At 60.8% G+C, this 10,225-nt stretch overlaps 1 protein-coding gene across 1 annotated transcript; it reads right to left on the bottom strand.

The window, feature by feature from the left end:
• Positions 1 to 2,171: 2,171 nt before the first annotated feature.
• On the bottom strand, positions 2,172 to 10,034 carry SARS1 (seryl-tRNA synthetase 1). The gene is made up of 11 exons (XM_009564338.2): positions 9,839 to 10,034; positions 7,437 to 7,507; positions 7,180 to 7,260; positions 5,920 to 6,078; positions 5,311 to 5,454; positions 4,797 to 4,952; positions 4,093 to 4,314; positions 3,882 to 4,011; positions 2,930 to 3,087; positions 2,711 to 2,840; positions 2,172 to 2,617 (listed from the first exon to the last, which is right to left on the bottom strand). Exons 1-11 carry the CDS (start codon positions 9,972 to 9,974, stop codon positions 2,457 to 2,459), a joined length of 1,548 nt encoding a protein of 515 aa, XP_009562633.1. The 5' UTR covers positions 9,975 to 10,034; the 3' UTR covers positions 2,172 to 2,456.
• Between the last annotated feature and the right edge of the window lie 191 nt (positions 10,035 to 10,225).

Below are 10,225 nucleotides of genomic sequence, written 5' to 3' on the forward strand. Positions count from 1 at the left end.
GCGCCCGCCGGGGCGGGGCTCGACCTGCGCCGCGCTGAAAGGCACCGCCCACACCCCCCCCCCTCCGCCAGCACCGGTACCGGCTGCGGCATCATCATCCCCTCCGGCACCGGCACCCCCGGGGGGGACACGGGAACCGCACAAAGGAACCGCACGGAGCCTGCACAGATCGGGGGGGACACACATGGGAATCGCCCACATGTGGGGAGGGATACAGATGGGAATTGCATAGATGTGGGGGGAAACGCATAGGAATTGCATAGATGTGGGGACACACATGGGAATCACACAGATGGGGGAATCACACACACACATGGGAATTGCACATATATGTGGGGGACACACGCATGGGAATATGCACACATGTGGGGACACACGCATAGGAATCACACACATGGGGACACACGCATGGGAATTGCACACAAATGTGGGGGACACACATGGGAATCGCACAGATGTGGGGGGACACATGCATGGGAATTGCACACACAGACCCCCCACGCTTACATGGGACACACATGGGAAACACATACACAGACATCCCCCCTATGTGTTGGGCACATGTACAGGGGAACCGCATGCACAAGACCTGCACACACACGCATGGGAATCGCTCACACATGTGGGACACACACATGGGAATCACACACATGTGGGACACACACATGGGAATTGCACACATGGGGACACACACACATGGGAACTGCACACACAGACCCCACACGCTTACATGGGACACACATGGGAACCACATACGCAGACACACACACACATGCGTTGGGCATATGTACATGTGAACCGCATGCACAGACACCCCACAAACACACACACATGGGAACTGCACACATGTGTGGGACACACACATGAGAATCACACACATTTGGGGGGACATGTGTGGGAATCACACATGTGGGGACACATGGGAATCACATGTGGGGACACACACATGGGAATCGCACATATATGGGGGACACACATAGGAATTGCACACATGTGGGGACACACATGCATGGGAATCACACACACGTGGGATACACACACATGGGAACTGCACACACAGATCTCACATGCTTACATAGGACACACATGGGAACCACATAGACAGCCTCCCCATGTGTTGGGCACATGTACATGGGAACCACATGCACAGACACCCCACACACACATGGGAACTGCACATATGTGAGGGGACACACACACATGGGAATCACACACATGTGGGACACACGCATGGGAATCACACACATGTGGGGGATACACACATGGGAACTGCACACACAGACCCTGCACGCTTACATGGGACACACATGGGAACCACACACACAGACACCCCCTCCACACGTGTTGAGCACATGTACATGGGAACCACCTGCACAGACACCCCACGAACACATATGGGATCTGCACACATGGCCCCCACCTGCACACGTGTGGGACAAACAGACACGAGATCTGCACACAGACCCCCCGCCCTCCGTACACATGTGTGGGATGCACACGCACAGACACCGCATGCACACGTGGAGGACACAGAGAGAGCACACACGGCACGAACAGGGCATGCACACGCATGACCTGCACCCATCCCGCACCCATTTGGGCACTCGTGGCACCCATCCCAGCACCCACGGCGGCAGCCGGCGCCGGGCCAGGGCGTGGGTTTTGGGCAGGAGGCGCAGCGCCAGGCCTGGGAGCCGCGTCAGCCGAACGGGTCGGACGGGTGCAGGGGGAGCCCCCAGCCAGGGTGGGTGCTGGGAGGCGCCGGGGACCCCCCCCCGGCACCCGCCGAGGGCTGCGGTGACTCACGGGGCCCCTCCCTGGTGCCCTTCAAAGGCGCGGGCGAGCCCAACCGGCTCATCGGGGCGCTGTGCCGGGGGGCGGACGCTGGGGATCCCTCCTCAGCACCCATGGGTGCAGCCATGGGTTTGTGGCTGGGGGAGGGGGTTGCAGCAGCTGAACCCCCTTCCCATGGGGAAACTGAGGCACGCAGCTCCCCCCCCTCATCCTGCGCTCACAGGGCAGCTGGGGCCCCTCGTTGAATTACAAATGGGCTTGGGCAGCGGGGCCTTTGTCCGGGCCATTGTGTGGGGGCAGTGAGGCCCCAGATTGGGGGGAAGGCAGAGGGTCCCCCCCTTCCCTCCTGCCCCCCACCCTGCAAGGCCAGGCAGCTCAGCAGTTCTTGGCTTTATTGGAGCGAGGGAAAGGACATCTCGGTCCCTATGGAAGAGGGTGGAGTGGGAGGCGTCCCCAGCCCCGCTGTGGGAGCTGGAGCCCCGCTAGCGTCAGTCCTTTGGCCAGGGGAGCACGGCGCCCCGTGCTGGGGGGGCAGGCCGTGCCAGGTGCCCCCCCCAGCCTGATCCAGGCTCTGAAGCGAAGGTGATGGGCGCAGCCCAGCCTGAGATGATGATTCCACAATTCAGGAGGCCCCGAAGGTTACGGGTTTGCGGAGCGAGGGCTCAGGCGCTGTTGACGCCCATGTTCTGCATCTGCTCCTCTAGTACGCGCTCGCTGCCCCCTCCCGCCTTCTTCTTGCCCCCCTCCTGCTGCTTCTTCTGCTTCTTGGAGAGCTCCTGCTCGATGGGCGCCGGCCTCACGAATGGGATCAGCTCCCGGAGGTCTGGGAACGGGGCGAGAGCAGGCAGCAAGGTTACCCCCCCCAGCCCAGGGAGACGGGTGGTTGGGGTAAGGAAAGGAGGGTGCTGGGTGCTACCTGGGGGCATGAAGTCTTGGAGCCTCTCCGGGATGCGGATGCCCTCCTCTGTCTGGTAGTTCTCCAGGATGGCGCAGATGGTGCGGGTGGTGGCACACATGGTGGCGTTGAGCATATGCACAAACTCCACCTGCGGCAGGGAGGGAGCACAGTGAGGGGTGAGTGGCAATGGGGGGCACACAGGAACCCCCCCCTGAAGACCCAGCAGCACTGCCTCACCTTGTCCATCATCTTCTTAGTCTGTCCGTAGCGGATGCGCAGGCGGCGCGCCTGGTAGTCGGTGCAGTTGGAGCAGGACACGAGCTCACGGAAAGCACCAGAACCAGGGAACCAGGCTTCCAGATCCAGCTTCTTACTGGCAGCGTGGTTGAGGGAGCCTGGGAAACAGGGGGGACGGTGCTGAGCAGGGTCCCCCTCCCCAGAACGCACCCATCCCGGGGGACAGTGTAGCCTCAAAGGTGACTTGGGAAGGGATACGGGGTTCTGCTCTGCAGCGGGGAAAGGGCATACAGGAAAGCTGAGGAGGGACTTTTCACAAGGTCCTGGAGTGATAGGACCGGGAGCGGGGGAGGGGGGGGAAAGAATGGCTTTAAATTGGAAAGGGGAAGATTTAGAAAAGATCTTGGGAATAAACTCTTCACGATGAGGGTGGGGAGGCCCTGGCCCAGGTTGCCCAGAGCAGTTGTGGCTGCCCCATCCCTGGAGGAGTTCAAGGCCAGGTTGGATAGGGCTCGGAGCCCCTGATCCAGTGGGAGGTGTCCCTGCCCATGGTGGGACTGGATGGGCTTTGAGGTCCCTTCCAACCCAATCCATTCTGTGATTCTATGATTTAAACAGGATAATATTCCTGAGAAAGCTACCAGAAGGAGCTGTGACACTGAAACTGTCCCCTGGGAAGGGACAGCAGGGACAGTCCCAGCCTAGTGGGCTCAGAGCAAAGCAGTGGAGCTTCGCAGATAAACAATCTCCACCCTCCTGGGCCTTGGGCTAAGGCACTGCCTCCCCCTTGCCAGGTCTGGGGACAGACGGCATGGGAAGCTGAGCTGAGGACATGGAAAGCTGAGCCGGGAAGCAGGTCAGGAGCAGGGTGACAGCTGAGGCGTTGGCAGAGGTGACAGCGACCTCCTGGCCCAGAGAGGTGGTCCCGGAGCCAGGCAGTCCCTGCCCCTACCTGAGACAATGTTGACGATGTGGTAAGGGATGCCCAGGGACTGGTAGAACTCCTCGGCTGTGGCGATCATCTCCTCAAACATCTCCCAAGACTTGTTGTCGTGGGGTGAGGCGTAGACAAACTGCTCGATCTGCAAAGAGAAGGGGACCCTGCGTAGGTGACGGTCCCAGATGCAGCCCCAAATTCCCAAACGCCATCCCGCACCTCTCACCTTCTCAAACTGGTGGACGCGGAAGATGCCACGGGTATCACGGCCGTGCGAGCCCACCTCCTGTCGGAAGCAGGTGGACAACCCCGCGTACTTGATGGGCAGATCCTCCGGCTTCAGCCACTCGTCCCGGTGCAGCGCAGCGATGGGCTGCTCTGAGGTGGCGATCAGGTACTTCTCATCGATGGAGCTGTCCTCTGCCTTCTCACTGCCTTTGCCAATCACCTGGTGGGAAACAAAAGCCATCAGCCCCTTCCCCAGCTGCTCCCACACCTCTGAGGAGATGCGTGGGCAGCTGATCTCCCTGGGGCTCCCCAGGGCTGGCACGCTGGAAGCTCTCCCAGAAACATTGTCCCATTTAAATCATAGAATCATGGAATGGTTTGGGTTGGAAGGGACCTCAAAGCCCACCCAGTTGCAACCCCCTCCCACTGGATAAGGACAGCTCAGGAAAGGGAGCAGCTGCTGTTTGCTTGGCCTCCTGCAAACTAGAGGCTGGGGATGAGCCACCTTCCAGGCACCGCATCACCACGACAACGGTGTCAGCCGTGAAGATGGACCCCAGAGATGGGGAGCAGATGGGAGGCCTCGCACTGTGCAGAGGGGACCTCAGCTGGTTGCCTCCTCGCAGGGAATTCATGCGGTGGTGGCTCAGATGGAAAGCTGGTGCCCGGAGGGGACAGTGGTGCGAGACGGGGACCGCTCACCTTGTAGAGCTCCTCGTCGAACTGGCTGAGCTGGGCCACCTCCTGCATCACCTCCTTCCGCATGAAGAAGGGGGTGTAGACGGGAGTGTAGCCCTTGGCGCGGAGGCTCTGCAGGGCGTACTGGATCAGGGCCTGCTCCAGGAACACCAGGGGACCCTGGGGACAAGGGAAGCCACCACTTGTCATGCACACAACTCACTGGGCCATCCTTTCTTACTCAGCAGGTCTGGGAGCACGTGGAACCCATGCCAGCTCCAGGCTGCTCTGCCTGCCAGGCTCAGCATCACCCTCCGGCTGCAGCAGCGATGCCGGAGTGGATCTGGAGGAGCCCAGGCCATGGCAGCAGCACCACCGAGGCCAGAGACCGCCGTGAGCTGGCTCAGGATGGCCTGTGGAGGCTCCCATCGCTGCAAGCTCAGCCCAGACAAGAAGCCAGGACCCTGTCCCCTCAGTTTTCCTCAGCTCTCCCTCTGGCTCCGATTATTTCTGGGGGGGGGGTGGTCTGGGCTCGCACCTTAAGGAAGTAACCTCGGCTGCCTGCGACGATGGCCCCCTTCTCTCCCTCATAACCATCCACCATCACCACCAGGTCCACGTGGGAATACTTCTTCCTGCAGCTGCAGTCGCCCCACACCCGTTCCACTTTGTTGTCTGCATCCTGCACAAAGATGGAGAGAAGAGAAAGGGAAGCCCATGACCCCAGCTTCCCAGTCTCTGCATTACACCGGACCCAGTTTGGGATCCCAAACTACAGAGCCTGGAACCCCAATCCTGATCCCAGCCAACCGCTTATTGTGCTGCCACTTGGCAGCTGGCCCAGCCCGATTGTGTTCCCCCAGCAAAATATTCCTGCTAGATGAATGAAGGCAGTGGAGGGAGATCCCAGCCCCCGGCTGGAAGCAACTTTCCCATGTATTCCCCCAACAATGGCCACGTCCAGCGTTGTCTGAGCTGCTCTTTGTCTGCTCCCGGCAGGAAACGCTGTCTTGTCATGCAGATTTCATTCACCCGCCCCCTGATCTGGGGCTGGGGGCCCTCCCCGCAGCGAGCCCCCTGCTTCCCAGCAGTTGTCCGACTTTGATGAAGCGGCACAGCCAGCCCCAACTGCACTCTTTGGCCCTACCTCATCGTTGCTGATGGGCACCGAGGGGTGGAGGAGGTTCCCTATCTCCCGCAGGCTCTCAAAACGTTCTGCCTCCAGCCTCAGGCGCTCGGCATCGCACTTGAGGATGGCTTCGTCAATGAGGAGACGGACTTTCTTGATCTGTGATACCTGCAGAGCCTGAACAGACAGCGGGGTGAGGCACAGAAGGGAAGCAATGGCCGGTGAGAGGGTGCTGGTAGGGAGCACGGTTAATCACGGACCCTCACCCAGCTTACACAGCTTCTGGAGCAAAAGCATGGACTGAACACATCGAACAACAGCCCTGGAGGACAAAGGATCAACACAAGTCAGGCTCTGAAAGGGCCTGAGCGAGCTGTGGCATCACACAGCGCCAGGCAGCACTGAGCGGGAGCAGTTAGCTCCCACGGCAGCAAAAGCTGGCCAGTATCACGCTCATTAAACATCACAATTAATGAACTGGGAAGGGGAACAGGCAGGGAGGAAGGGACTTGCGGAGGACACGCAGTGACTGAGGCTACTCAAAGCCCCAGGGAAGCACAGGAGAGCTCCGGGCTGGTGAGCAGACCAGGAGCTGCCATGGACTGGGGCTGAAATGGTCTTTAGACGAAGGACACTGAGCAAGAGCTCATTATTCCTGTGTGGGATGGGGCAAATAAGGATCTCGGGACAAGAATGACACGGATGTGTTGGAGTGAGTCCAGAGGAGGCCACAAAGATGATCCAAGGGCTGGAGCATCTCCTGCACGAGGACAGGCTGAGAGTTGGGGTTATCCAGCCTGGAGAAGAGAAGGCTCCAAAGAGACCACAGAGCAGCCTCCAGTACCGAAAGGGGCTCCAGGAAAGCTGAGGAGGGGCTCTGGATCAGGGAGTGCAGGTACAGGACAAAGAAGAATCATTTTTAGCTGAGAGGAGATTGAGATGAGATATTAGGAAGAAATGTTTTCCTGTGAGGGTGGAGAGGCCCTGGCTCAGGTTGCCCAGAGCCGTGGTGGCTGCCCCATCCCTGGAGGTGTTGCAGGCCAGGTTGGATGGGGCTTGGAGCAACAGGATCCAGTGGGAGGTGTCCCTGCCCATGGCAGGGTGGGGACTGAATGGGCTTTGAAGTCCCTTTCAACCCAACCCATTCCGTGATGCTCCTGGCAGGGGGTTCAGGTGGTCCCCCATCACTCGATGTTGGGTTCTGGGCACGTCACACTGCCAGCTTGTGCAATTTGAGGCAATGTCTGGAGGAGCTGAATGAGATGGGGTCAGACTCACCCCTAGGATGTCAGCCGTCAGTTCATCGAGGTTCTGCGCACTCTCTGGTACGGACTCATCTGTCCCCACAGGCTCCTTCTTCTGCAGCAGGAGGAGAAAGAAACCCCAGCAAGGTTAAAGAATAAAGCTCCAGGGTAAAAATATTCCTCAACAATGCAAGGGAGAGGCCTGGAGAGTAGAGATCTGTGGGAGATGCCACCAGTTGGTAACGTCCCAACAGTAAATCGCTGCCAGGACTGCCAGCCCTTGTGCCTCACCTTCATCTTGTCTCCAATCGTTTTGCTGCATAGGTTCTTCAGCTTGTTCAAGTTATCGGCACGGAACCTGCCTGGAGAGCAGAGGGGAGGGAGCCGTCAGCCAGCCACGTGAGGGGAGAGGGGCTGGGATCCCCACCGGGCATTGAGAGAGGTTGCACAGCTTCAGGAAGGAGCAGGAGAGGGGATGGCATCACCAGGCATGCTCATCACCACTGGTGCTGGATGTTTTGGAAGGACAGGGGAGGGTTTGATGGTGCGAGAGCATGATGCAGGGGCTTCGATGGTGTTGAGAGCATGGTGTGGGGCCAGCTGTGATGTGAGGCAGGAATGCAGGGGTGTCATTTGAGAACACTCAAAGTGACACTGCATCATGCCACGGCCCCTCTAAGACCCCCATGCCAGGCTGAGACTGCTGGGTGCCAAGCAGATCCAGGGCTTGGAGCCACAGCGATGAGGCCCGGGCTGTTCAATGAGGGGATCTCCCTCTGCTCCCTTCATTCAACCGACAAGAATATTTTGCTGGGGGAACACACTGGGTCAAGACGGCTTGCCAGGGCTGGGAAGATCGTGGGACACAGCCGTCCCCTCCTGGCAGGGCAGTCCAAATTAGAGACACTGAGGTGCCAGGGACGTGTCACCCCAGCTGGGTGACAGCCCTATCAGGGTATCATAGAATCATAGAATCCCCAGGTTGGAAAAGACGTCTGAGATCATCGAGCCCAACCATACCTGTCTGCACCTAAACCATGTCCTTAAGTACGTCATCTACCGGTCTTTTAAATCCCTCCAGGGAAGGGGACTCCACCACCTCCCTGGGCAGCCTCTGCCAGTGCCTGAGAACCTCCATCATCCCAGCAGGGAGACAGCCCCATCAGGATGTGTCACCCTAGCAGGGTGACAGCCCCATCTGCAGGCAAGATCAGACCCACGGAGAGGATCCAGAAACTCCAAGGGCTAAGAGCCAGGGACCAGAGGAGTTCAAACACCCCCCCCAGCAGCCTCCCATGGACCCCGGAGCACTGGCACCTGGGATTGCATCAGCCGGCTGCGCGCCAGCGCGTCCATCCTGCCAGCCCTGCGCCTTGTGGTTATGTGCCAGAACACCCCTTGCCAGCACCCACGGCTCCCAGGATGGGCTGGAGCCCCGCAAGCAGGGGTTGGGGTGCAACCCCCACCGCCAGCCCGGAAAGCTGGCTGCTCCTGCGGGATGAAAGGCTCTCGGATAAAATTAACGTGGTGACGGCAGCATGGCCGGAGTCGGAGACACGCCAAGCGTGATTATGTAGGGCCGGGCTCGCTCACATCAAGGCAATGAGATTCAAAGCGTGTTTAAAGCTGCCTCTTTCATCCCACGGTGGCAGAACAGGGACCGGGACGCCCTGGGAAAGGCAGGTCTGTGGGCACCCATCCTCCGTACCTCCCACTGCACCCCGGCACCCAGAACCAGGCTTGATGGCACCTCCTGCTGCCTGAGCGGTAACAGAGCCTTTGCTCTTGCCCCTCCAACCAACGCCAAGGGGTGGGACCCCTCGAACCGACCCCTGGGACCCCTCAAACTGACCCCCAAGGGGTGGGACCCCTCAAACCGACCTCTCCCATCCGCTGCATCCTGCTGCAGTGCGGCTTGGCAGCAGCGCAGGGTGGGGGTCCCTGCAGATTGCGGTGGGGCTGGGTCAGCGGTGGGGATCCCCGAGCTGGCCAAGGGTGATTGACAGCGGGGAGCTGCCCCCAGGGCTGGGAGAGAGGATCCGGGGGGAGCATCTCTTCACAGCCCTGGGGAAGGGGTAAGGGGGATCCACCCTCAGGGTCCCCCAGTTCCAGAGGAGAAGGATCCACCGAGGACACCCCTGGGGTCGGGGAGGGTGGCAGCAAGGGAGGGACCCCAAAGTTCACCTCACCTTGGTGAAGGGGTAAGGGATCGACCTGGGGGTCACTGCCCTGGGAGGGGGGGCAGAGGGACCCCTGAGGGACCCCACATCCCTTGGGGGGAGATGTGGGGCATCGCCTGGGGACCAGTTACCAGGCTGGGGGCTGAGAGGGGCCCCCACCCCGCGGCTCCAGGAGGAGGGGTCTCCTCGGGGGGTGCACCCTCTACTGGGGTCCCCTCTGACCCCCCAATTGAGCGGGTACCGGTCCCTCCTGGGGGTTCCCTCAGCTCCCCCATCCCGGCAGTGTCAGCCCCTCTCGAGGGTCCCCAAAAGCCCAAGGCCCCCCCCAGGCCCTCCTGGGTACCCCCCAGCCCCTCCAGCCCGGGGTGTCAGCCCCTCTCGGGGGTTCCTTCGGCCCCTCCAGTGGTCCCCCCGGCGCGGGGGGTGTCAGATCCTCCCGGGGACCCTAAAGCCGGCGGTGTCACCCCCTCCAGCCCGGGGGATGCCGCCCCTCCCGGGCCCCATCCCACGTACACCTCCGCCAGGCGCCGTCCGCCCGCACGAGGGCATCCACGAGCGCGGGGTCCTTGAAGCGTTTGCGCTGCATGTCTCGCACCATGGCGGGGTCGCCGCCCTTGTCGGCGCGGAACAGATCCAGATCCAGCACCATGATGGCTGCGGGGAGCGGGCACCGCGCGCGTGCGCACGAGGGGCCGAGGGGGCGGGGCTACGGGATAGGCGGGGCTAAGGGGGCTATGCGGGAGTGGGCGTGGCTAAAAGAGTGGGCGGGGATGAGCGGGCGGCGGGGGTAAGCGGAGCTTAGATGGGGGCGTGGCTGAGAGGCTGAGTAAAGGTGGGCGGGGCTAAAGGAGTGGGTGGGGCTGAATGAGAGCGGGCGGGGCTAAGGAAGTACTGGCTAAT

Source organism: Cuculus canorus, chromosome 24 (genome assembly GCF_017976375.1).
Source record: "Cuculus canorus isolate bCucCan1 chromosome 24, bCucCan1.pri, whole genome shotgun sequence".
Lineage (NCBI taxonomy): Eukaryota > Metazoa > Chordata > Aves > Cuculiformes > Cuculidae > Cuculus > Cuculus canorus.